This window comes from Porites lutea, chromosome 2 (genome assembly GCF_958299795.1).
Source record: "Porites lutea chromosome 2, jaPorLute2.1, whole genome shotgun sequence".
NCBI classification, from domain to species: domain Eukaryota; kingdom Metazoa; phylum Cnidaria; class Anthozoa; order Scleractinia; family Poritidae; genus Porites; species Porites lutea.
This window is the reverse complement of record NC_133202.1, coordinates 46073642-46101017: the sequence shown is the minus strand read 5'-3', so window position 1 is coordinate 46101017 and position 27376 is coordinate 46073642. Positions and strand designations below refer to the sequence as shown.

General features: G+C 37.5%; 3 protein-coding genes across 3 annotated transcripts; 2 read left to right on the top strand and 1 right to left on the bottom strand.

The window, feature by feature from the left end:
- The first annotated feature begins 177 nt into the window (after nucleotides 1–177).
- LOC140927088 (protein phosphatase inhibitor 2-like) lies at nucleotides 178–6701 on the top strand. The gene is made up of 5 exons (XM_073376748.1): nucleotides 178–333; nucleotides 2700–2906; nucleotides 3960–4051; nucleotides 5104–5276; nucleotides 6305–6701. The coding sequence occupies exons 1-5, from the start codon at nucleotides 269–271 to the stop codon at nucleotides 6317–6319; spliced, it is 552 nt and encodes a 183-aa protein (XP_073232849.1). The 5' UTR covers nucleotides 178–268; the 3' UTR covers nucleotides 6320–6701.
- Nucleotides 6702–8555: 1854 nt separating this feature from the next.
- LOC140928806 (2-amino-3-ketobutyrate coenzyme A ligase, mitochondrial-like) lies at nucleotides 8556–22526 on the bottom strand. Its single transcript, XM_073378584.1, has 12 exons — nucleotides 22374–22526; nucleotides 21050–21282; nucleotides 20331–20420; nucleotides 19313–19532; nucleotides 18237–18333; nucleotides 17436–17522; nucleotides 16743–16825; nucleotides 16164–16273; nucleotides 14675–14776; nucleotides 11570–11645; nucleotides 10258–10305; nucleotides 8556–9596 (listed from the first exon to the last, which is right to left on the bottom strand). The coding sequence occupies exons 1-12, from the start codon at nucleotides 22414–22416 to the stop codon at nucleotides 9490–9492; spliced, it is 1296 nt and encodes a 431-aa protein (XP_073234685.1). The 5' UTR covers nucleotides 22417–22526; the 3' UTR covers nucleotides 8556–9489.
- Nucleotides 22527–22623: 97 nt separating this feature from the next.
- LOC140928807 (BET1 homolog) lies at nucleotides 22624–26504 on the top strand. The gene is made up of 4 exons (XM_073378585.1): nucleotides 22624–22771; nucleotides 22847–22956; nucleotides 23986–24042; nucleotides 26269–26504. Exons 1-4 carry the CDS (start codon nucleotides 22753–22755, stop codon nucleotides 26422–26424), a joined length of 342 nt encoding a protein of 113 aa, XP_073234686.1. The 5' UTR covers nucleotides 22624–22752; the 3' UTR covers nucleotides 26425–26504.
- The last annotated feature ends 872 nt before the right edge of the window (nucleotides 26505–27376 follow it).

Sequence of the window (27376 nt, the reverse complement as noted above, 5' to 3'; positions counted from 1 at the left end):
TTAACACCTTTCAGGCCTGCGGTGAACCAAGATTTATAGAAAATTGGTTTCTTTGCTATATTTATGAGGGAGTTGTGCTAGATCTAAGTTGACGCGAAACCTCATCATTTAGGGATGTCCAATATTCCCAGTGTGACGGATCAGACGAAAAATAATCCCGTATCCCGAAACGTCCCGAACTTCCCGAACGACAATTGCATGATACTTCGCCGCGGAAAACTGGGTTGTAGTTGTTGTTGTGGAGCGCAAAAAACTTTACCTACGAAACATGGAGGACAATTCTGGTCAACCAAAAAGGGGAATTTTGAGGAACAAATCCGAAGATAAACACCAGTAAGAACGTATTTCAAGAATTGACATTATTTAAGTGTTTTGCAAAGCCAGTATTTTTTTCCTAAACCAATTTTCTTTCACCCGTTTGCGAAAAGTACCTGATCTTATGCACGCGCTCAGCGATTCTGTCAGATCCTCATTCCACAGTTGTTGCGTTGTAAATCATTTTTCTTTATTCTCGGTGTTCATTTTTGTTTTTGCATTTTGATATTCTCGCTAAAACATTAATAACGGGTTAGAAACGATACTTATTAGTACTGTACTGGTATTACATACTCTGGTCATCTTCAATTTTTGACGCTAACCCTCACACCAGGTTTTCATGCAACTCATAAGCTTGAAGCTTCATACATTGGCGTTAAAAGATTTAATTTTTAAACTTATGTTTTCAAAATATGGGTCTCTCTTGAGTCATCTTAGTCACTCTTTTCAAAAATTAGCTTTGTATACTTTGTCGATCATACTCCGATGGACACTTCCCGTATTGTTTATAGTGATGCCAATAATTATTAGTGTCAGCCTTTTCAGCTTTAGACTTGCAAAGGTCATTCTTAGGCTAAATTTAGTCTTAACACAAGAGGTTTTGAATATAAGTTTATTTTCTTTATAGATGTTACATTGATTTTGTAAGTACAAAAAAGGTTTTCTTTGAATTTGTACTCTTGTAGGAAAATTGAGGTTGCATGACTTTGTTTTTAGATAATTTATTTAAATATTGATTTTTCTTTATTCTTTGGTTTGTATCATATGAGACGGTCAAACCCTCTTAAGAGACACCTTGGTTTTTTATGGACAAGTTTTAGCGGTAAAGTTGCTGTATGTAGATCCTCCTCAATACAGTCACACAGACAGTGTTTTCCTTTGGTATCAATAGTATCTATTATATTTGACACTCCAATTAGTGCTGAAAAGTTAAATTTAAGGAAACCAACAAATTTCATTTTTATGGAAATTGAAAATTAAAAGTAGCATGCTAAAGCACTGCCAAAAAAGGCTTTATTGAATGGCCAAGGTTGTAATCTGAGTCTAAGTAATCTGAAGGCTTAGGAGAAAAATCTACCCATTTAATATGTTGATAATTTTTGAAATACTTCATCATTTTTTAAACTAAGAATTGTGTACTTGACTGTGAAAAATTCAGCAGTGTGAAATTTATGTGCAGAGACTTTCTTATAGTTTTGTGAAATGTATTACAAAGATATGACTCATAAAAAAGGTTTAAATTTATTTTTCTTGGTGCATAAAATATAAGCCACAGAGTTAATGAGTGGGAATAAGATAAGCCAGTTTTCTCTCTTGAAGGAGAGGAAACATAGCATTATGAAATGGTGGCAACCACAACTAATTAATCACCCAATGTTTCATTGTTTCTTGTCAGCCTAAAACTTCCTTTGACTTAAAAAATAGCTTTTGCCTATAATGCAAATTCATTGGATCCAACTGATAACACAACTGGATTTTTTTTTCATTATCAAGAAAGTGATGAATGTTTAATGCCTTTCTTTGTCTCTCTTAAACTGCCTGCAAGCCTTTTGAGAAACATGAAATATTTTTCTTTTTTTTAGACAAACTTGTTTTCCTTATATATTAAATATCTGGTATTATTCTGTAGCTTTTAAATGTTTTTCTTTAGCAGAGTGTCTATTCTTTCACTGTTGTCAGTGATTTTTTCCAGCTGTCGTTTAAATATATATTTTTATGCTAATAATTTTATTGCGATCTCCGTGATACTTTTTTATAAATGCACAATTTTTCTTGTCATTTATTTTTTTCCAAATTCGTTCGTTAACGTGTTTTTTTTCTGTAAAACTGAACTGCCCACTCGTGTTGCCATACTTTTCTTTATATGAAAGTGGATGACATGTTTTTAGACTATGCAGTCATATTGTGTCCGTAATGTCTGTCAGTAGGAATGGGGACAATTCTGAAGGGCAGATACAATTAATACTCTATGGTCGAGACAGTTCCCAAACATATAGAGTCTATTATGCTCCAGTTGTTGCTTGTCATTTTATCAATTTATTTTTTCTTTTCAAAAGGAAATTTTGCAAAAAAGGTGTAATTGAGGTCATCGACATGCTATGTAACATGAAGGTGAAGTGTGATTTCTTGCGTCAAAAAAAAAATTTTTTTTCTCGATACAAGAACATTTTCAGTGAGTGATAGAATAAGCTTAATGAAATGTAAAATGTCTGCTCTTTAGTGAAGTTGAAATAAGATATAATTGATTGACAATGTAAGGTAGAAAAAGTGTGCCACATGTAATGTTACAGCTTTGTGTTTGGAGAGGAGACCTCAAGAAACTACCAGTCTTATGGTATTTTACCTTAACTAAAGAAAACCTTTGTTTAATCATTAAATTTCAGTTCAGGTATTCAGTGGGATGAAATGAACATTTTGATGACACATCACCCCCCAGACAAAGACTATGGGCACATTAAGATCAATGAGCCTCCAACGCCCTATAATAGATGGAAGGACCCTGATGACGAAGCTGGAGAGGGAAGTGTTGAACCATTCTCTGATGATGAAGCTGATCCCGGAAAACTAGATCCTGACCATTTGCATAAAAGGTAATAGCAGCCTGCAATCATAATCTCCAAGCAGCTATTACGCATGCATGCATGGTAGGTATATCTATAGCCAGCTTTGTTTGGACTCCCTTTAAGAATGAATAAAATGCACAGAATCCAATCTGATCTGATGAGTGTTCAACCTTGTACCCAGAGTCTTCCGGATTTTTGGTACGAGGTTGATGCACATTTGGACCCATTTGATCTCTCGTGATATGATCATGTGTGTTTAGACCATCTACTATGTGAGTCTTATGCAAAGCAAGGCATTGAAGCAAATGCATTTTGACCTTCAATTGATGTCACCTGTGGTCCTTAACCTTAAGTTATTACTGGTTTTTAAATAGAGAACTTGTTCACAAATTTGAAGTTTTCTTTGTACCCCTTTGAGGCAGACCAACTGTTGTGTCGGAGCAGAAATTGAATGGGTCAACCCACTGCTGACTTTCATTGTCAAGCCATACAAAATAAAAATCAAAACCATTCAAAAGATGAAGTCCAGAATCTGGTAAATGAAAGGGAATAAACATGCTCAGACCCTCAGCAAGACTCATGTCTGTGCAATTTTTTATATGCAAGATATTCAGAGAAATGATTTACCTAAATTTATAGACACCATGTTGGTGTCCCTCTAAGGGGCACCAACATATGAACTCCATAATAATGCACGCAAGACAATTTTCCCCAGTTGAAAGAATGCATATAGCAGGGCTCAAAAAGAGCTTGAATTCCAGCTTGTCTTTTGGGAAGTAGCTCCCACATTTTGCTTGTTATGGGTCACTTCTTGCTCATCTTAGTTAATGATTTTGGTAGGGAACATCTTCCCTGGACCCTTCCCCATTTGGCAAACTTTTGTGGGTACTTGTAAGTAAAAGTTACTTTCCCAGCAAGAAATTTTGCTTGTCCTGAACCTCCAGACAGAACTTTTTAAAGCCCTGTACAAGTTGAATTCTCTGCCACTATGGTTAGATTTATATACTCATGAGTCCACCATAAAGACGATTCTCCTGCAACCCAAAACAGATTTCACATCTTTGTGTGCTTTGATACAAGGATTAAAGATGCTCCAAAGAGGCGTTCTTGGGAAGATCCAGAAAATGGGGGAGAGGAAGAGGAAGATGATGAGTTATCAGAACCACAGAAAGGTTGATTGACATTCATTTCATCCTATTGTTGATCATGAATAAGGAACTGAGTATTATTATGAAAAGTTATGCAGATTGAGGAGGTTGTTGTGGGCTGAGGTGGATAATGTTTTCTAAGATGTGCATGATTCTTTATATCTTACTAAAGCCTTTGCCATAATAATTCTGGTCTCAACTTTCTTTTGCATCAAAGGAAGATCAAAGTGTTCTCAAAGTTGGCGTAAATATAGAGCAGTGGAATAGTTTTTCCTAATTTAAAGTACCATAATAATATGTAATAATGATAATATGTCTTTATTTCATAGAATAAAAGTACATACATGTATTCCATGTTACAATAACAATTAAGAAAAGGGCCAAATGTTACAAATATAAGAGTAGATAAAAAGACAAGATTGAAAGTTTAAAAAAGTGTAAATAGCTGAGGAATAAGGAATATTATATTAAAAAGACAATGTAAAAATGGTAAAATGGCATGGTAATAAACAATCTAAATAGCTAAGTTATCATTAAATACGATTTATAAAAGTGTTCATAAACCTTTTGGGTGTTAATTTTCGGCCTAAGAGCAGAACTAAAATACAGCTGGTACTTAGTCTCCTTTGCTTTGGGAAGCATGCGATAGAGAGGATGTCCTTCTGACTCAGACACTTTGCTGTAAATTCTTCTGTCTTGTTTTTCTAGGAGCTCAGGGATGTTAACTTTGTGAGAAATATAATTATGCTTGAAGCAATTTTAGGTCGTCAAAGGATGACTTTGACAAAAGCTGAGCTGGGGGACTGCTGTTGCGTTCCTTTTTTGTCACTTCTTCAGCTCAAACTACAGGTGGCCAGAGGCAATTTGTCCTGGGGTCAATTTAATAAAACTTTTTCAAGATTTTTTGTAATTTACTAGTCTAGCTATTGGTTTAGACTCTAAAACAATGGCTACTTAAATTACACTTGGAAAAGTTTCGTTAAATTGACCCCTGTGTCATATGTGGCGAGCATTTTGTTGTTCCTTTAAGTACTGGTTTAATAAACCTTATAACATTGCTGATTGTTTTGATTTAGAGGTGAAGAAGAAATTTGAAGAAAAGCGAAAATACCATTACAATGAGTATTCCAAGGTCAAACTTGCAAGGAAACTTATAGAGCAGGAATTAAAAGATTTAGAAGATGATGATGATACAGACAGTAAAAAGGAACAACCAAGCTCATCAGCACAAACTGATGCTGATACACAGGTGTGATAATAATAAAATATTAATGTAGACAAAACACTATGCAAAGAGGCCTTGGGAGCGGGGGGTGGGGGGTATGCTTTCACTTTGTCAGTTCATTGTTAAGAAAAAGAAGAAAACAGAAAATGTTTGGAAATAATGAAAGAGAGTTTGTATTTTGCTGTCAGTTAAACAGCCAAAGACAGTACAAAGACAGATGTTGGTTTCACTACTCAAAAAAGGTTGTTACCATCGCTTTTCTTTCCTCCTTTTCTGTTGATTGTCAGTGCTTTCTGAGAAGATTTTCACCATCTTTCAGGGCCATTTTGCAAAAGCCACCAGTAGTGCTGTATTATTTGGTGGCCACTGCGCAGGGTTGTTGAGATGTAGTATGAACCTTAAAAGAACTTAATATTAACTTACACGTAGCATTGTCATTTTTTGGAAGTCTTTCAACAGAATTTATTCATGAAATGAGGTTTGCCCATTGCTCTGTTTACGTTTTTTTCTTGGGTTCTGCTCGTGTTCCTTAGTCTATTAGTCATCATTTTGAATTTAAGGGCTTGTTTAATGAAGCAGAGCAAAGGCTAGCACATGAAAACAGACTTTAGCTACCACAATGCAAACACAATAACTGTTTTTAATTTCTTGTCTGGGCACTTTGGCCTGCGTTTGGACTCATATACTTTTCAAACTTCTGAATTGGGACAACAAAAGCACAAATGCTTTGTAAAAATTTCTTGTCTACCATGTTGGGATGCAGGATGCTCAGATGGTTATGAGCATCTCACTGTGCTCACCTTTGCATTGTTTGCTTTCAATTAGTGAGGCCCTCTTATAGGCGAGGGATACATGTCCCTAGTCGATCTACAGTCGTTTCATGTTTTGATGAGTAGGCCATGTCTCTGTTTATGTTGTCTGTCACCATTTCATCTTTTGTTATGTCACTGTTTCAAGACCTCGTCGCTTGTTGGAATTTTACTCTAACAAGGTCTCATTAGTTCACTTATTATTATTTTTTGTTTTAATAGTGTATTTTGTATTGCTTTCAGATGGATGAGACATGATTATCAAGTATTTTATGTTGTCGCTTAATGGTACAGACTTTTTGTAATCATGTACATTCAAGCATATATTATTGGTCATCTGGTGGATCCAAGAGGAAAAAAATCCCTCCTTCCTTTGGAAAAAATAGTGACATAAAATAACAAGAAAAGGGCCAAACATTTCTAGTCTTGTCCTTGAAAGTAAAAGGCCATCAGAATCCCACATCTCTTTCAGCTGCAGTTTGTTTCTCCACTCAAATGTACAGAAAGTAATGGACTAACTTAAAATGCAAAAAAGAAAATCAACCATTTGATTAAGATATGAAAGTTATATTGAAAAGATATAAAAGATGGCTTGTATTACTATAAAGCAGTGTCTAATACAATGTTACCGACATTATTATATAGTTGTGTGAGCTGACTGATTTATATAAGACTTTTCAAACTAATGAAAATACCAGTATTCTCTTCTCCTATTCTTGATCATTTGTTCATTGTGCATTTTCCATTCAACAGAAAAGATTCGATCTAAAATACCCAGAAATTCCGTGTGTTCTAATGTTTCCCAGCTTTTCAAAGTATTTTCCGTCCCCTCGAGTTGCAAACTCCCTTGACTCAAGAAGACGACTGAAATTCAGACTAGGAAGGATCTAACTCCCTCCTACATGTATTTTAAGGTCTATTACTGAAAAGCCAGCAAAAACATATAAAAAATAAACCGAAAGGATGTACCCTGGCTTCCAGCGGTTTTTTGGATCTTTCTTAATTCCTGATATAGGGAGCTTAAGCAACGTTGACGGCGACGTCATACTCTGGGTTCCAGAGTTAATTTTTTTCTAATATTCGTGATAGGCCGTGACAGCGAGGCGCGAAGCGCCAAGAGGAAGTATTTCGAGAACGGACCTCTGGAGCCAGGGTAGCGACTTCAACGAGAACGGAAAAAAAAGCAATAGGGTTATCTTGGTTTAGCTTGGCAAAACAACAACTCTGTACGTGCATCACGCTTTTTTGTGCATTTCTTTGCCGTCACTGCACGACTACGACGTGCATGAAAGTGCCTAATTTCACGTTTTACGGTGATGTTACACGAGACGATTCGCAACGACGATTTTTAGCGCAACACACTGTTGCAACTTTGTTTCGAAAAGGTACAACATTGTTCCAACATTGCAACGCTGTTTTGCGCTAAAAATCGTCGTTGCGAATCGTCCCGTGTACGGTTGTAACATCACCTTTATGGAGGATATGCACATTTTTCCCCACAACCTTCCTGGAAATAGCCGTATATTGATCATAAAACTGTCTTCAGATTCTTGAGAGTACAATTGAACTACAGTACTACAGTCGACTCCCGATAACTCGAACCTTCAAGGGAAATCGAAAAAGATTCGAGTTATCGGGAGTTAAAAGAAAATAGCCGAGAGTAAGGTAAAAAATAGTTTTTACTGCACAGTGAACCTTTTAATCACATTAATTGTAGAAATGTTAAGCGAAAATTAAAAGATACTTCTAAATTATAAATCAGAACGTAACGTAACAAAACATGCGTTTTACTGTTTTGAGAAGAAAAGCTGCTTCACGTTAGCCTGTGACAATCAACATCAACCTCCACTAGTAAACTATACTCCTACAACACGTCAATAGGAAATCCAAGATTCAGTGTTTTGGACGCCTGTAGACGGCCTTTTTCCCGACTTTTTAAGGACTCAAAACATGGTTCGAGTTATCGAGGGTAAAATTATATTGAAAATGACCTGAGGGGAAACGAAAATTGGTTCGAGTTACCGGGAGTTCGAGTTATCGAGGGTTCGAGTTACCGAGGGTAAAATTACAGTGAATGTATGACGGAAATCCAGGGGAAATCGATTTTAGTTCGAGTTAGCGAGGGTTCGATTTATCGGGAGTCGACTGTAGTATGAATGAAGCCGTCAACATCTTAAATCTGAAGTTCATGTTAATTTTTAATATCCACACCATCTAAGCAAGGAAATGGTGTTGGATTTTTAAGAAACGATTTTGGTTCACGTTAACCTACAATAGTGGCCTTATCTCCAACGAGTGTCTTGTAGCTCAGTGGTAGAGCATCTGGTTTAGTTACCAGGTCATAGGTTCCACTCCTGTGTGGAGTACACAATTCGAATGTCTCAAACTGGAGTTCACCGAGAGGCTTAATCCCCGTCGAGAAGAAGAAGGCTGAAAGTAAGGTTCGCCAATAAACTCAACAAGAATAGAGTAACGAATTCAATTCAGATCAAGGTTCCTCATCAAAAGCGTTTTTATTGGATTTGTTGGACAGAGTAGCCACATTCATTATAACCCCCAATTACCCTTAATTATAATACTACACTATTATATCAGTTATTAGTAAAATCCAACTAGTGGTCTATTATCAATGCTGCGTTCTGATTAATTGAGCTACTAAAAGGCTATATGTTATAGTCCAGTAGTAGCGAAAAGCGCCGGATTTTTGGCGGCAAAAAAGGATTACAGTCTTCCTTTAAGTTGTTTTGTCTCGATTGTTTTGACCAACTTGTTGGATTTTACTATATCAATTATTCCTCTCGCCCTCATGGCCTCTGAGGTAATAGCCCATTCGGCCTTCGGCCTCATGGGCTTAGATTTTTAAGAGGGCCTATATCCAACAGGGCTTATCATCGGAATAGAAAAAGCGCGGCGAAATATGTTATAGCAGCTTTTAGACGTCATAATTAAATCGAGTTTGTTTACAGGTTTTTTGGCGTATAACTGGGAGGTGGCTTATAGCGACAGTTTACGGCATTCTCAGTTAAAAATACACACATCTATGAACTATGAACAGCAAACTACGTCCGTTTAACCACCAGCGAAACTTTGACGGCAAAAAATGTTAAATATGACATAGCTACGGCAGCTGTAAATAAATAAGTATTCAGTTTTATCATGTAGAACGCTTCTTGCTCGTCAAAAGGGTTTTTATTGGTCAAAGTAACATTTGGTGTTTTTTTTTGCAAGATATGTCGGACGGTAATTAGCATTGCATATTTTATTCCGCGCTTTTGAATTATTTCCGCTGAATTTGTTCCAGTAAAGTATTGGATTTTCTACCAAAAATAAATAGTCCACAAAACTATACGTTATTGAAAGGCTACAAAAGTATCCTTTTTTGCATTAAAAATAATTTACTATGATTACGAAAATATCTCAGCTCAGAATTAAATCACTCCCTTCTTTTTCCCAACATCAACAAAGGCTTCAACACAACGTTCAATTTCTTCTGTGCTGTGAGCTGCAGAAATCTGGACACGTATTCTGGCCTTTCCTGTATTAAAAAAAAATTCATGTCGTAAAATACGATGTCGAGTAGCACTGTAGTACTCACCTTGGGTTTAAATTCTATCTACAGAAGTCACAGAATCAAGAAGGAATAAAGTGCAGACAAAACGAAACACTTAAAAAAATTAAAACCACTTTACTCCACTTAGAAAAACGATCTACTAGTACACGTTTGAATAATTGACTCTTAGTTAAGTATCGATCCTATATCTGCAATAGAAGGACTCAAGTTTCTCTGCGAATTATAAGAATTTAAGCAGCGCACAGCCTTCACGCTTTGTTTTTTCATAGAAAATTGTCTATAAGCCTGGTTGTTGAATTAAAAAAGAAAGGAGAGGGAGTTCGTTACCAACTTAGACCGTATAAACAGGGCCTGGGAGAGGGGTCCTGATCCGGCATTCTCGCTCCTTTTTCACGATAATCCCGAACTTCTGTCATTTCCATCCCTAATACCGTTTTTCTTCCCGATACCGCATCCCGTTCCCAGATTTTCACGAATCCCGCCACCCGAGTAGCGGTCAAATCCCGTATTTTGCGTTTTCCTGAATCCCGCACTATAGTTTCGGTCAATCCCGGATCCCGAGCCGGTACCCTTCCAGGCCATCTGTAAAACGTGACCCATGTACTAACGTCTTAAATATTCTCACCTTGAGGAACAACAGGGAAGGTAAAACCAATCACATAGATCCCACGTTCTGAAGAAAAGACCAAACAAAATAAGATCCTGCATGTGAAAAGCATAAAATATAGTGGAGAGTGTGCGCCTCAACTTGTGCTCTTCCCGGGGATGTTTTGAGTTCGAAAAAACGAAGCCTTCTCATGCGGTTTGCTGGACAATTCTTCCTCACTTATTTTTTAGGCCTTGAGTACCTCCAGCTCTGGGAGTAAGTCAAACCTATGAAATCACGCTCCGTCGACTAGCGGGGTTCTGTTAACTGAGCTTAAGATTCCACCGTAAAAAAACAAATGATATTGCAAGCTCAAAACCAACAAAAAAGGCATAAAACTAAAAAGAGAGAAAGGAGAAAACAGTCGAACCTGCGATCACTCAGGTTAGTGCTCGCTTGCGCAAAGCAAGCCACAAAGGGTCTCTGCCGGGAACGGGTCTTGCAAGTCTAGTGTCTAACTATTTGAAGAGAATTTCTCGGGGAGAATTTATTGCATGCGATTTCTCAGGCACAACACGAACAGTGCCATCTTCCTTGTATACCCCAAGTTGTGTAGCGCATACTGCGGTCAGACGGTGTGTCAAAAAGGTCATTTAGCAACTGCATGACTATAGATGGTTTTCACAGTGACGTCATCAAATTGTAAAGTCAAAATAGCGAGGATTTACGAATTCTTATTCACACTAGGTTGAAAATAAACAAAAAGTAACTCTTTGTACAAGTTTCCATGTAGCATGTTTCATTTCGAAAGTACAGCAATTTGAACTTCCGAGTTTTCACAGTGCGTGACACCAAAATAGGAATGCTGTCTCGTTGAAAAAGAGTCTCTCCTCTTGATTTTCAGCAGTATAACCATTTCAAGTATTAGAAGATATGTTTATGCGCACGTATGCTAGTTATCGAGTGAAAAAAAAAAGCTTTTATAGGACAAGTGAACTTCAGATGTTTTTATTGATTTCCGGCAGCCATATTGGTGCACCAAAACGGTGCACCAATATGGTGTCTCCATACAAAGCTCTAGAAAGGTGCGTGAAACGTTTCGGTAAATAACTCAGAAACTGCAGGCCACAAAGACCTGAGATTTGGACAATTTGTTTAAAAATTAGTCCTTTATAACATTTCATTTTCCAGGCTTCTTCTACTGGACGGTTTCCAATTTTTTTTGTTGCGTGACAATGAAAACGATCTATATTGACTTTAATATGGGAGGTCGAATCGGACGAGGAGGTTGATAATGTAGTTGATAATGGACAAGCCATACATAAGTTTCATTCCCTTTATTAGCACATACCCAACATCTCATCAGCAAATTCAACAGCGAGGCGTGCATCTCCTAACATGACTGGTGTGATAGGGTGACCATCACCCTACAATATCAGAGTAAACAGGACAACGTATAATTTGTGCACCATATCATTACAAGCACTAAATGGCACCTCTGTCAGCTTATAACACGCATGTCGACACTTATTAAGGTGACTCGACCCAGTTTTTTTTGGGGGGGGTACCATCCTACTTTGAAGCTCTCTGGTATCCCTACCTTTACTTTTATCGTAAGTCTAACACATAGAATGGATAACATATAGATCAATCTACAATATAACATAAAATTTTTGGCGATCGGAGTAAATGTCACGTGGTTATAATGCCACGCCCCTTTGAGGTCTGAGTCGAAAATCTGCTGTTGCCGGCATTTTTTCGTGAAAATCTCTCGGCTACACATAGTGCGCATTAGTGCCTTGCGCTGAACAGAGTTTCACCAAAATCGCAAAGACCCAATTCGAGAAATTCAGCGGTTTCCAAATTTAGGTCATAATTTATGCGAAAATGATAAGCAAACTTTACACGGATTATATCTAATAAACTATGAGATTCATCTCTGTATTTTGGGCATCCTTATAACAGATGGGTCCTTGCAAGTCCGCAAAACAATTTAGGGCCTTGTAAATGCGCGCGATTTCGAGCAAAGCAAACATATAGAAATTATAGTTTTCGCAATTTGTTGACGTTTGTCAGCGTTTAAGAGTCAATCTCACGAAAAAAGCATTTTCTTAAAAATTCGTAGTTTTTTTTCCTTCAAATTTTTTCAGGGCCACAATTGATTAACTAACTACCCGGACTCTGAATTTCATGGTCATTGAAAAACTGTGACATTATCTTCTATAAGCTCAAACTTGAGTAAACATTGAAGATTTTTAGCGTTTTGGCTGAGTTTGTGCTTTGGGAGTTGTCTATTGTTTCTAGTCTGTCATTATACAGCATTCTTGTTCAGCACTCGTGCAATGACCACGCTTGGCTGACTTCCGAATGCTCACCGAGATATTCCCGTCACAAGTTGGTTTAATTATTGGCTTGCATTAAACCTATGAAAAAACGATATTTTTGTAATAGTATGTAGACTTAGTGTGTAGCATTTCTTGATTTTTTTGCAAAGACACAAGAAGCACGAGAATTGATTAAAAATTGTTAGTTAAACCTCTATGTATCACGCGATGGCCTGTTTCACTGTACCAAAATTATAATATCTCGGTGAGGACTCGGAAGTCAGCCAAGCGCGGTCATTGCACGCGTGCTGAACAAGAATGCTGTATAATGACAGACTAGAAACAATAGACAACTCCCAAAGCACAAACTCAGCCAAAACGCTAAAAATCTTCAATGTTTACTCAAGTTTGAGCTTATAGAAGATAATGTCACAGTTTTTCAAAGACCATGAAATTCAGAGTCCGGGTAGTTAGTTAATCAATTGAGGCCCTGAAAAAATTTGAAGGAAAAAAAACTACGAATTTTTAAGAAAATGCTTTTTTCGTGAGAAGGACTCTTAAACGCTGACAAACGTCAACAAATAGCGAAAACTATAATTTCTATATGTTTGCTTTGCTCGAAATCGCGCGCATTTACAAGGCCCTAAAGCGTTTTGCTGACCTGCAAGGACCCATCTGTTATAACGATGCCCAAGATAAAGGGATGAATCTCTTGGTTTATTAGATATAATCCGTGTAAAGTTTGCTTATCATTTTCGCATAAATTATGACCTAAATTTGGAAACCGCTGAATTTCTCGAATTGGGTCTTTGCGATTTTGGTGAAACTCTGTTCAGCGCAAGGCACTAATGCGCACTATGTGTAGCCGAGAGATTTTCACAAAAAAATGCCGGCAACAGCCGATATTCCACTCAGACATCAAAGGGGCGTGGCATTATAACCACGTAACATTTACTCCGATCGCCCAAAATTTTATGTTATATTGTAGATTGATCTATATGTTATCCATTCTATGTGTTAGACTTACGATAAAAGTAAAGGTGGGGATACCAGAGAGCTTCAAAGTAGGATGGTACCCCCCCAAAAAAACTGGGTCGAGTCACCTTAAGGTGATGTTACAGGAGACAATTCGCAACGACGATTTTTAGCGCAACATAGCTTTGCATCATTGTTGCGACATTGTTTCGAATGGTTGCAATATTGTTCCAATATTGCAAGCTGTAAGCGCTTAGCACTGAAAAGTATAAGCGCTATATAAATATTTTATTATTATTTTATTATTATTATGCGCTCAAAATCGTCGTTGCGAACCGTTCCTTGTAACATCACCTTTAGAGGGAGGTTATTATCTGTTGATGTTTGACTATTTCAAGGAAAGCTACTTAGCAGTATTGCTGTTGCTGTCAGTGGTTTTGTTTTTTATGCAGTAGAAGATAGTTCTAACTTTTGAGTCTGTGGATGAAACCTTATGGCGTTACCATTCAAATGAAACCTCTTCAGCAGTACTTTTTTGTGGTACTATTTATTTAGTACAGAGTTCTAACTTTTGAGTCCGTTAATAAAATCCTATAGTGAGACCGTTCAAATGAAACGTTATCAGTAGTACTTCCACATGGCGCTGTTCGTTTCTCGATATTTTATGAAATGAAGCCTGGGATTTCTGGTGAGTCTTAATTTTGGCCACTTCAACGGCGGTGAGTGGTGGGATATAGGCTGCGAGCAGGCTCACCTACGCGAGATTGGAGAAAATTTTGGTGGCGGTGCTGCCAGTGTGTTCAGCTTGTTGTACACAGTACAGATTCTAATGATGTGGTGAATTAAGGTTTTATGATTTGATGAAGAATGGTCTACCCCATATAAATTTTGTCCCTGCAACAGGCTGATTGAGATATTTTAGTGTTTCTAAATGTTTTTGGTTATATTATATCTTGGCTTCAGTCATGTCTTTTTGTCAGTGAAATTCAGACATCAAAGTAACTTTTTGATAACCAGGTCTGTCTTGACTTCCTTGATTAATTGCTTTACTATTTGTTATAATCTTCACGAAATTATTCTATAAGTTTGGCTCACTGTATACCAGATATGAAATGTATATTTGAAGCTATTAATATTTATTAAATAATTATACTCACGATTATATCAAATCCTGCAGCTGTCATCCGTGATCTGAACAAGGTTGTATTTTCCTGCACCTTTTTAATCAGGTCAGAGCCATTCATTAACAGATCAAAAACCTGGCGGATCAGTACAGAAAAGCAATATTCAGAACAAAGACACTTTTAGAAAGTAAGAAAATTTTTCAAAGGTCGTCGAGCTGTGTCCTCGTGAAGCTACGGTAAAACGAGCAACAAAAACGGACAACTTGTTCTGCGATACTGCTGCCAACGAATTGAAAAGCGAGGTTTTGTGTTCTACTAACCACGAATGAAACCTTGTCTTGCAACAAATCAGGTTGTTGGGTGAATGCCCTCTTCTGATTGGATAAAATTACGCGGGAGTGATGCCTTTCGTGGAAGTATCGTTACGTTTGCCTAGGGGCGGTAAAACGTGGAACATGTTTTTGTTACAAAAAGCGCAACTACTCTCTTCTTTTTGCAGCAACTTTTCGCAACTTGTAAAAATCCCATTTGTTGCAAGACAGGTTTAATTCGTGGGTGGTAAAAAGGGCATCATTGCAGCCATTTTTTTTTCAATTAGTTTTGCAGCAAATTTGCAAAACAAGTGGTCCTCTTTATCGTAGCTTAAATTACGCCAAATATTTGTCTGGTGGTCCTTACTCTAGCTAACATAACGAAGTTCGAACTTTTACCGGAACAGTGATATTACGCAAGAGCCGGATCCCACGATGACTCCTAGTAAGACTTAAGCTGTCTACTATTTCCTTTCCCAGATCCAAGAATTAGAGGCACTGAATGACATTGTCCATGTAAGCAAATTTCTAGGAGGTAAATTCTCTATAACCACATCCAAGTTCAAAAGGACTAAGAAAATTTTGATGTTACTCGTTCACATTGATAATCCTATATATTAAAAATGCACGTCCCACAAGTGGAAATGTTACATCATAGTTGTGAAAGAGAGCAGTAAAGAGCCAGTAAGTGTGATGAACGTGAGGAGGTGCTGTTTTGGTGTTTTATTTTACATTTTTTGGTAATTTCCTAGAGCAATTTAGTTTGGTAAGCTCCCTGTAGCGGTATGTTTTAGCTCCAGACGCCAGCAGATTCACTTTTCTACGCTTTGTTGACCATGCATCTAGCTTCTGAGCAAGCTCTCCAGGGCGCGCCGGGCGGGAAAAGGAAGGAGAGCTTGTAACTACGTCTCTGGAATTTGAATATCTGCATCGAAAAAGTCGATGCGAAATGCTGATTGGCGGAAATGACATTAGTAATGATGTCATTACTCCTTGGCACGTGTTTTTCAATGTTCGTTTACATTCGCACTCGTTTCAACTTCGCGCTGATTGGCGGAAAACTCTAGTGAAAGCTCAGTCGACGGGGAGCTACAGGGGAATTGGAGGTGGAATTCAAATTTCAGCGACATAGTTGCAAGCTCTCCTTTCTTTTCACGCCCCGTCGCCAGAGTGCCCCGAAGAGCTTGCTCGTAGGCTACCATGCATCTAACCTTGATGGCGCCACCCACTACAGCAGGGGGAAGGGTGTTAGAGAACAGATAAGGACGGGATTTCTGACGAAGCATCTGGATAAGTTGTTTTGGTCCTGTGGTGTAACCACCTAAAGACAGTTCATACGAACACAAAAATAAAATTATTAAATGAAATTTGGTGTATTAATAAATCACAGCCAAGGAGGCATGGGGTGAGGGGGGGGGGGGGGGGTGCTTAACAGAGTTTTATACAGGGAGGCTATGCCCCGAGGAACAACCCCTTACCCTTTTATATACCATTTTTGACAAAAAAGGTTGCCCTATCGTATACCTTCTAATGACAAATGGTACCCCTTTTACATACCCAGTTTAGAACTTTCCATCCCTTTTAACTGATGTAAATGTACTGTATTTAAAATATGAATAAATCACAAGACCAGGACCTCTTCTTGACTTTTTAACAGCCATAAAATGCATCTGTTAGCTTCATTGCACCTTTCTACAGACCAAAGTGACTGAAAAAGGTGCCCCTATCGGGCGGAGCCTACTCGTATAGGACGTACACCCTAGACAAAAAGAGTATTAATGCATGATCACCTGCAGAACCACCCAATGCTTTTCCAAGAGTAGTATTGATGATATCTACACGACCTTTGCAGTTCAAATAGTCCTCTGTTCCTCTAAAAAAAATATAAATCACTTTCAGCATATCTTATGGATAAACAAATGAAAACTGATCTACAGACTGACTTTTAAAACTCATAAACTTCAATTAACATCATTTTCAAATGATTCACAAAAGGTAAGTGTTAATTTTGCTTTGTCAGCTTCTGTTTATCATATGGCAACTCTCCCGCAAGGTTCACACCCTGAAAGTAGAGCTGGTGAATGGTACCTATCTAAAAAATCTTTTGTCTCACAAAATTTTGATCCAATCTGCAATCTCTGAAGCAACTTTGATGTGTCTTATCAAAGGTCTCCATGTTGTTTTCTTCACATCTTGAACAAAGGTCTCAGCAACTGTGTCCGATTTTACCACTTGCCACCCCTATAATTAAATTTGACACTCGCAAAGGGGACATCCCTGAAATGAGGACACTCCTGTAATGTAATGGACAGCCCTACAAGGAGAGCACCCCTACAAGGTGAATTCCCTAGTAATGTACTGGACAGCCCTTTAAGTGGACTTCCCTCAAAGAACATTCCTGTAGATCCACTGATATGGCTCATTTTAGTGACACCAACTTTAATAAACAGTTGTCTTTAATTAAAAGAATTTCCACCCTGTACCTTCCAGTTTCACCTAGGAATCCTGTAGCATGACACTCATCTATGAATGTAAGTGCTCCATATTTTTCTGCTAGATCACAGATCCCACTATAGATGAAGAACTGAAAGTTAGTTTTAACCAGTGTAAAATGTTTGTAATAAAGTGCTCGCAGAGATGTCTAATTTTTGTTTCTTTCTTTCCATCTCAGGGTCATGGGTTTTTTGCCCCGTAGTCTTCAGGGCTTGAAGTAGCTGCCTGCCAATCAAAAATGGCAGGCCAAATTTTAGGCCTGGCAGGCAAAAATAATAATAAGAAGGCTATATATATTTAGTAAAATCCAACTAGTGGTCTATTATCAATGCTGAGTTCTGATTAGTTGAGCTACTACTAGGCTATATGTTATAGCCCACCAGTAGCAAAAAGCACCGGCTTTGAAAACCAAAATAATGGCCACTGAATTGCATTTTGCTAGCCAAAGTTGTTTTGTCTGGATATTTTTGAACAACTAGTTGGATTTTACTAAAACGGTTATTCCCCTCGCCTTCATGGGCTCGAGGAATAATGGCCTTATATCTCTGAACCATGGTCTTATCAGTTACTCAGTAGGTCTGATCAGAAAGTAAACTATTGTACTATTAGCATGCCCTATTGATACAATCCATGCAGCTTCTTTTGAGCCAGGAAATCGGTGGCGAATATACTAAATAGGGGGAGGGACAGGAGGGTCCAAACCTCCTGTCTCCCGTCCCATTTTCCTTGGCTTCCTCCCTTTAATGCCATTTTTGAGTGGTTTACTTTTTTTCATTATTTTTTTCACCTACTTTAGGGGAGCCACTTTTCCATCCATGCTAAAAACACCATCGGTGACTATCAATTTTAGACGAGCTCCTTCAGCTTCTTTGAGCTTTTCTTCAAGGTCTAATGAAGGATACAATGAATATAACACACTGGTAAATCAAGCAACTCATACTTGGTCTGGTGATTCAAAAACAAACAAGAACTACGCCTGTAGAAATGGGCAGGCAAGAAGCTTTTAAAGAGGTGAGAACAAGAGCCAGAGAGAGACATAATCTTGCAAGAATTTTTCCCACTTCTGCTATAATAGTTATTTATACAAAGTAACAACAGCTTAATTAAGGTTGGTGAAAAAACTGCACATTCAAAAAAGAATTGTGGCTAGGAAAATGGTCTGAAATGTGAAGAAACATGCACGACTACTTTGGACGACTTTAAATCAATTATTGATTTGGAATCTGATGGCAACAGGTCTCTCATAAATGGTGACTTGTTAGTAGCTAGGACCAGATTGTATACTGTTGGTTGCATTTAAGCGTGGACACAAAAGATAAAAAAAAATGTTCTAATAGGGTGGCAGCCGTTAAAGCAAACTGTCGTGCCAAAGGTAAGTTGTTTATATGTTTCTGACTATCAGCGCCTTCGGCTCATATTTCATTTTTTGCAACTTTCAGGCATATGTCTTGTTCAGAAACAGCACAATTGCCTCCAGTAATTATCATTGATGTCTAAAAATTCTTGCAAAGAATATTTTGTTGAGCAAAAACAAAGCAAGTTGACAACAGCCCCATACTAAAAACTTTGAATGTTTGGCAGTAAAACATGTCATGTTTGGACCCGATTACAACATTTTTTTTCCTTATGTGTGCATGTACATGCAGCCAACGGTATATCTAGTAAAAATAATTTGGGCAGGAGCAAACTTTCAGTTGCAAACTTTAGATTGTTTTAAAATTTGTGTTCTTAGAAGATCTTTTAACAGATTGAGTCAATTGAGTATTGCCTTTCCTGGGACGAGACTTAACATATACTGATATTATGCCACACACAACTTTATATAGACATGCACAATAACACTTTTCCAGCCATTCTTGTCAGCTACCTGCCATATCCTTATTCTTGTATTTGAATTTCTTGGCTTTACAGAGGCGTATTCCATCAATAATAGAGGCATGATTAAGTTCATCACTCAAGACAGCATCATCTGGACCTAATAGAACCTCAAATACACCAGCATTTGCATCAAAACAACAGGCATAGAGTATTGCATCCTCACGCTCATGAAATCTTGATATCTTTTCCTCAAGTTCTTTGTGAATATCCTGCGGCAAAAAATAAAATGCTCAATGGAGATTCCATTCCACCCCTTTGTTCATTTTTGTGACATGATGTACAGATGAGTAATTTCACATCCCTCAGACACGTTTTTCCCCCTTTAACTTTAAATATGAGGCAATTTGTGTTATATAATGTGTTTTTGTTTTAAAATGGGAAGTTCTCTCTGCATATTCTTGTACATTTAATTACTAAAGTATAGTTTTATACAGTGTGTTAATGTCTTATAAATTTCTTGCTTCTATTAATTATTGGCTGTTTCAAGGTCAAGTGAAAGAAACTTTATTCAACTGTATTCCCGGAAGGCAATAATATTGATGAATTAATACACCATGCACAGGATATAATTTTAAATTCACTTTTGGGGAATCACAAAAGTGACAGAAATTTTGGTCATATGCAGTCCACATTGTGAGTTGCCACCTCTATTCATAGCAGGCACCTCCAGCAAGAAAATACTTTTATAAAAACTGAATGAAAACTGACAAAAAAAACCAACGGGATCTAAAAAACTGGCTTTGGCAATGTTGGGCAAATTTTGTAATGAATTAGAGTCACCAACAAATGATTTTGTGCCATGACAAAAAAAAAACTCCACTTAAATGTCTCATCCCTTAGTAAACAGTTTTCTTTTTCCTAATCTTAATGATTTCCCCAATGAACATTAAGAATCTTGGGAAAACAAAACATTTCCCTTGATGGGAGGAGGCATTGTTTTTTTTTTTCAAGTGTATACTTTTAGCTTAATGCAGTGTTAGGCTACCAGTAATTAAAGAAAACACTACCTGTGTTCCACATATGAACCGTACAGAGCTCAGTCCATTACCATATTTTTCCAATGCATTTTTGGCAGCTTCAATAACTTCTGGGTGGGACTAAAACAAGTTTTAAAAATGTTGAAACCAAAAGTTTGATAGCAACGTCACAACTATTTTTAATGGCTGTACTGCATTTCCTTGAAAAAGTTTGTCCTTGAGTCAGAGGGGTACTTATTTAAAATTAATACAAATTAGTGCAAAAGAAGCTCATTTATGTACTAAAGCCTAAAGGGAAAGCTCAGACACTTGGGGAACATTATTCCACATTCTAATACGCTGAATCTAATAACTGGAACTGCATTAAAAGGAGAGAAAACTGTTTTCTAGCTGGTGAGGAAAGTATTGAAGCTAATTTGGTCATACATTAAATGTAAAGGAAGAGGCTTTCCTAATAATATCCTTACTCTATTTAAGAAAGTGAGGAGGAGGGGAGGGTACTTATTCAAAAGGAGTGCTAATTTGCTTTCAGACCCTTCCTGCATTCCTAACAATAAAGGTACCAACTCAACACATGGTTGACAAAATACCGTGTTTTATACAAACTTATTTGTCCACCCGGGCCTCCAATTTGTTTCAATATATAGGCTCACCGCATATGAAGGAAAAGCTCTATTATTATAACTGAGGAGGAACACATTTTTTCCTCAAAAAAACTCTGTTTGTTTACTATTATTTTTTTAACTCACCGACAGTCCCAGATAGTTGTTGGCACAGAAGTTAAGTAGCTTATCATTCCTTCCTATAACTCCAATCTCTGAAGCTTGTCTGGTGAAAATGACTCTTTCATCTTTCCATGTACCAGCCTCTTTTATGTCATTGATTTGAGCATCCAGGATGTTACACAAAGCTGCCTGTGCCTTACTTGCATTACGAACAGAGACATGAACTCCTGGACATCTTGAGAGAAGTGATTTGGTGGCTTTCAAAATGGAAATTAAACAGACTTCTATTAACTTTTTGTCTTGAATACAAATGGTGTTTTTTGTTCAATAATTGAACAAAATATAACTTTTATTTTGAATGAATCAATATTTAGATTCAATTTAAAAACACAAATTTTATAAATTTTATGAACAATCACGATATGGGATAAGGACAGTAAAAACATTTGCAGGCTTTTACAAGGTATAGTCCTCCATTTCTTACTAATTATGTCATAAGCCTCAAGTGAGGATTGATATTCAACAAGACAATAAGATTTTCAATCATAAAAATTGCCTTGTAAATGGGTAAATGCTCCTACAATAATCAATATAAACCTGCTGCCTTTTCCTAAGTCAAATGCATGTGCATGATTTTCATATCCACATTTCCTGAAAAAATCTGATGAATTCTGACAGTGAGTGCCAGACATTCTGCTGACTTGCAATATTCAAAAGGTTTTCATCCTTATCAATCAAGCTTGGTCAATAAGGGATTCAATATGCAGCAAGACTGGGACTCTTTTTCTTTTCACAATTGCATCGACGATCATTTCTTCAGTTTCACTCTTTTTCTTGTTGCAATAAAGTGAGCAAACAAGAAAGGCTCATCTTATCCATCAAGTAGCTGATGAAAGCACAGGAATTGCTTTATTTTGCCCACTTGTAACTTTTCATAATATACGTTGTGGTTCAGTCACATCCTTGGTTTGAATTTTATTTTCCTTTGTTTTTGGCATGGTAATGCGTGTGAGATTAAAATAAAGGAAAATAAATTTTGAACCAAGGATAAAATTGCACTTTTACGTACACATATTTATTCATAACAAAGGCCACCTGTAAGCACCCGCCCACCACACACCTACTGAATTACGTCACAATATTCGTCTGTCTCCTCGTTTTCGAATGGTCAAATGCCACATCTAGTTATATAACTGGGTTACTAAGACAAGTAAATGACTTGAGAAACCTTTGCCATACGAAGAGGCCTAAATTTTTGTTCCCACGTGAAAAATGGCCAGTCTGTTTCGCGTTCACGTGAACAAATTATCATTTTGTGATCGAAAAAGATGAAACCTTAATTACGCACCTGACACCGATATACAAGGTAGGGAGGTCTTCAGCGCAGCCATTTTGCAGTCATAAATGTAAATCGTAGTCAAGAATATTATAATTCGTGAAGTCAACCCTGCGAAAATGACGATTATCACGATCACAATTTCCGCGACTCTCGACTGAGTACTGTGACTTGATGTTATTCTTTCACGAGTGTAGTCAGCGGTATGCTTCGAACCATGATTGCGTAATTCATGTATCGATAAATGTACTATAGCACGATGACACTTCGTTTCAGGGTACATGAGTAACATATTCAAAGTGGCTGAAAAAAAAATCGTAGATGACACGTCGTTAAAAAATACATCAAGGGATTCTTCGTTTTACCGCATAATTCTTGCATTTTTGTCGCTATGAGACGAGCCCATAGTGGTATGTGAATTCAGTTAAATTTCAACGTTATTTTTACCTTATAATAGCCTTTTGTATTGTTCTTTTTCGCTTCAGCTTCTGATTATCAAGGAAACATGAGCCAACGAACAGACCATCAAATGCTCGAAGAGGAAAACGATCGAATGGTCGACCATTTGTCAAGCAAAGTTCAGGCACTGAAATCGGTACCACAGAAAAATTACTTTGTACAAGCTTGCGTACGCTTGTATATTTATTAGTACAAATTATGATTATGTTTCACAGTGAGTTGCTGTTTCAGCAGCTGAATTATCATCTTCATTTTTTGTAACTTGTACAAGACTCTCTAATTTCAAGATTTCTTATTTCAGGAAAAAAGTTTAAAACAAAACATAGAATAAGATTTAGTTCTCGAAAATTCAAACAGCCTGTTTTTTGTTTACAGAAAAAAGAATTCTTATCCTATGGTTTGTTTTAAATTTTTGGCGTAAAATAAGAAAACTTTTTCTTAAATTGAGAGATTCAGAGCAATCTCGAATTTAGAGTGAGAATTAAAAAAGATGTGTCTCTCTCCTACTCAACGTAAAGTAGTCTAGCTCATTCTGATTTGATCATTAACCTCTGATCATGAATTCTTCTGACAACAGCACTGTTAGATCAATCTCGAGTTTAGAGCTGTGACAAAAAAGGAAATGCCCCAAAGATAAAATGATTAGTCAATTTTTCCTAGTAACTAAAGAAATGTATAGAAAATAGTGTGCAGATTTTATACTTGTTTATAATGGGTGATATTATTATTAATTTAATGAAAACAGTAATTACCGGTACCGTTAAAGGATGGAAGTAAACAAAAGTAATTACAGTAGTAATTGTCTGTTCGTTCACATCCACGGCAGGATTAGCTCAGTCAGTAGAGTGGTGGACTGCAGAGTGGGAGGTTGCAGGTTCGATTCCCAGGGCTGGACCAATACTTGGGGTGTTAAAATAACTGAGAAGTGAAGGTACCTCCTTTGGCCTGCAAACAGCTTGACCTTTGCATGGCTCAGATGACAACGTGATGGCAGTCCCGTCTCCAGTTGGAGATGTAGAAATAGTGTCCCCCAGTACTTTCGTGCTAAATACATTGACACCCAAATAAAGTGTATTTTATTTGTTTTTTTACTCGTGAATTTTACTTCAATAACGTATGTGTCAGTGTATAATATTGCTGGTTTGTCTTGTTTTCTATCTTGCAGCTTACAATAGACATTGGACATGAAGTAAAATATCAGAACAAAATGCTTGGCGAAATGGTAAGCTTGGCTTTTTCAGTAACTGGCAAATTTGTGTTCCACTGTAGATACAGTGTAGTATTCTCTGTCATCATGATCACAACCTGACTCTCTAGAGCTGAAATGGTTCTCAAATTTTAAGAATGCAATGTATTCATTTTCTGCTGTCATGTGGAACCTAAATCCATACAAAAGTTCCAAGGCATAGGATCCAAGAAGGGTAATCTTGTCGATCTTGTGTAACTTCCGTAGATATGATTTTTTGTGTTGTTGAAATGGAACCCATGGCTTTAGTTGTGTGTACTTAAGAGAGGTCGGTTTGAGTGGGAAGTTAATGGAAATTGAAGTATGTAAAGAGCAGCTGCGAACAAAGTCTTGGGGACGGGAGAGCACTATGTCACTCAGGCATGAACATATGTGAAGTAGGCTGCAGAGAGACTGGGTATGAAAATTTCCAACCTGTTCTTACCATGGGCTGCCTGTGGTAAATTCTGATACCGTCAAATTCTGAAAATAAGCCCCGGGGCTTATACTTTTCAAAGGCCCTTTTTTGAGGGTCTTAGTTTTGGAGGGGCCTATACTTGGAGGGGCTTATGTATGGAGGGGAATTTGCATTTCAAAATTGATTGGGCTAGTTTCTGATCTAAGGCGCGCCTCTTGATACTGCGTAAGGGCCACCATCCTTCACTCTATTCAGTATTCCTGCTCAAGGTGTTTCAGGTGGCTTCTTTTCTATTATTTTCTTTTCAATAACTAATGGGACAAGATCACCATGCTGTAGGGTATGATCAAGCCAGACTCTCTCTCTTCTGTTGATAACAGATATGATGGCCCTCTCCACACCAACATGCCTCAATACTTCTTCATCACAGACCTTGTCAGACAAATAAATGTTTAAAAACTTCCTCCAAAGCCACTTCACACAGCTCTCCATCCTTCGCACATCCTCTTTCTTGAAGGTCTACGATTGGCTTCCATACAGAACAGTCCTCCATATGACAGTCTTTATAATTCTTTTCTTTTAGTAAATAGATGTAACAGGCATGCACTGTTGTTATTTCACTCGGTTCTTCATTACAATAGTTTGGTCAGTTCATGATCTCTTGTTAATGTGAGAGCAGGTGTAACAATAGCTTGTGATACAGATGGGCTCTTTATTTCAATGAATGGTTTTCCTTCATCGCAGAGCACTCAGTTATATACCACATATTGGATATTTCCTGTCAAATTATTTCCTGCTAACTGGTAATTGTTTTTTGGAGGCCCTGACACTCAAAAATGGAAAAAAAACAACCTTTGGCCTTGGCTGGAGGTTGGCTTGTTGTTGGGTGGTGGCTTATGGTTGACTTGGGCTCAAGTTTGGCTCCTGAAAATATTCTCTTTTGAGAGTGATTTTTGAAAACCTTAGTGGAAAGTGGAAAAGTATAGACTTGGCAGTGGACAACTTGCCTCCCACAAAGACATTCTTTTGGCTCGTCATGCAATCCTCCTCACGAGACAAACCCATAAGAATATCTGTGTGGGAGGGAGGCTAGTGTACAACTTGAGGAACTGTGATCGGGATGGGTGTTACACCTGAGACTGTCCATATGGTCATGTGATGCTGTTCAACAGAGTCCTGAAGTGTGACATCATAAAAAATTAAATTTGTGAAATTATGGGATTTGTTGGAATATTTTGAAAGAACAACATCCAAAAGGCCTACTTGCCAAAAACTAGCATTTTGGCGAAAATCATCTTTGAGATATTAGTCCAGTTATGCTCTGATGACTCCACACAAACCCTTCTAAATTTGACTTGGTTCATAGGTTAAGAACATAGGCAGGAGTTGAGTATACATTAGTCAGGTTGAAGGAATATTTGAGACACATTTACGGTAATTTGTTGGGTCTGTTGGGGGCTCAGAACAGGGATATTGACCCTACTTTGCAGACATCACAAACCAGGGTTAAATTAAGTCTGTAATGCAGTCTAAGTCTTACCTTGTTTTGTTGTGTTGCATCATGTTGATGTTCTGTAAAGCCAATGTTAATTCAAAGTATCAGCCTTCCTAGTATGTATGTTATCTCTAATTACTGAACTCACTTTAGGATCACACATTCAGTTGTAACACTGATGAAGGGCCAGGCCCGAAACGTTTGGATAGGAACTGCATCTGCAACACAGCACTTTTGTTCATCATTACTTATTATTGAACATTCAGTTGTCAGCCTGATAACTTGACGTTTTTCTCCCAATGTGTTGTAGGACACAGATTTTGATTCTGGAGGCTCACTGTTATCAGCAACAATGGGAAGATTAACAGCATTGACCAAGAAAGGCCATCACAGGGTTATGCTCTATTTGATTCTCTTTTGTTTGTTTGTTTTCTTTGTTGCATGGTACATTATTAAGAGAAGGTGAAGAAATTAAACGGATAAACAATTATATAATATACTTAACTATAAAAAAATCAAATTGTAAATAAATTTTGTCTATTCTTATACAGTTTTCATGCCTCTTTTCTTCAATAAAATTGTTTTGTTTGGTTCTTATACACAGTCCTTGAGTCGCTACACTTCCCGGGTCCAAATCGTCTGTGTTTTTTTAGGTATGAATCAGTTCTTGATGATAAGTTTCACGGTAAAGATTGTCAGTGAACACATTATGACGCTCCCTTGTTGTTTAGTGATGACTACATTTCAAGTTGTTTTTTCACAGAGAACGTGAACAAAAAGATGATAAATCTGATAAATCTTATTGTAATTACCTAAACTCGGATGCTGTTCCCTCCTTTCAGCTCCCAACTAATTACATAACTGAACGAGTTGGAATAATCGTGACGAAGTTTGAAAGGACGCGACAAGACTTTCGAAAAAGTCCTTCGTCCTATTTGATGTGGCTCGTGGCTAGCTCGGACGCTTTGCGGCTTACAAAGCTTGCTCTGCTCGCTCTCTGCTATGAAAATGAAACTCGTGAGCTCGTTTTTTGGCAAGTCTTTAATAGGACGCGACATGAGTAAGTTTTTAAGAGACGTCAGTGTTCATTGGCGTCACCCACTGTTCTCGGATCGTAAGCTCTCTTATAATTTCCCGAGATAGATTTAGATAATGTCCTAGAAGAGAAAAAAGTGTCTGTAATTGTCCGTTGTAGCCTTTGGTAGGCTAAAATCATAGATAAACTATTATTCCACGTTAGCCAGTTAGACTAGTGTCTAATCCTAAGTTACTTACCATTTAGTATAGTACATGTAAAATAATCACAAAACCCAAATCATTGATACACTGAAATGTCAGCAACAGGGGTCAGTAACACAGTCGTGACGAACCGAAGGGGTTCAGTTGCCCAGTAAGCCGCGCTTTCTTTGCATCGTTTC

Bases quoted from the DNA above. Each gene is read 5' to 3' on its own strand.
- LOC140927088 (XM_073376748.1), top strand. From the start codon at position 269: ATGGAGGACAATTCTGGTCAACCAAAAAGGGGAATTTTGAGGAACAAA. The intron at 2,907-3,959 runs GTAATAGCAGCC...CTTTGATACAAG, and splicing joins CCTGACCATTTGCATAAAAG to GATTAAAGATGCTCCAAAGA. The intron at 4,052-5,103 runs GTTGATTGACAT...GTTTTGATTTAG, and splicing joins GTTATCAGAACCACAGAAAG to AGGTGAAGAAGAAATTTGAA.
- LOC140928806 (XM_073378584.1), bottom strand. From the start codon at position 22,416: ATGGCTGCGCTGAAGACCTCCCTACCTTGTATATCGGTGTCAG. The intron at 19,533-20,330 runs GTAGTGTTTTCT...TTTTTGCCGCAG, and splicing joins GGTTCATATGTGGAACACAG to GATATTCACAAAGAACTTGA. The intron at 18,334-19,312 runs GTAGCTGACAAG...ATCCTTCATTAG, and splicing joins CAAGAATAAGGATATGGCAG to ACCTTGAAGAAAAGCTCAAA.
- LOC140928807 (XM_073378585.1), top strand. The intron at 22,957-23,985 runs GTACCACAGAAA...TCTATCTTGCAG, and splicing joins AAGTTCAGGCACTGAAATCG to CTTACAATAGACATTGGACA. The intron at 24,043-26,268 runs GTAAGCTTGGCT...AATGTGTTGTAG, and splicing joins ACAAAATGCTTGGCGAAATG to GACACAGATTTTGATTCTGG.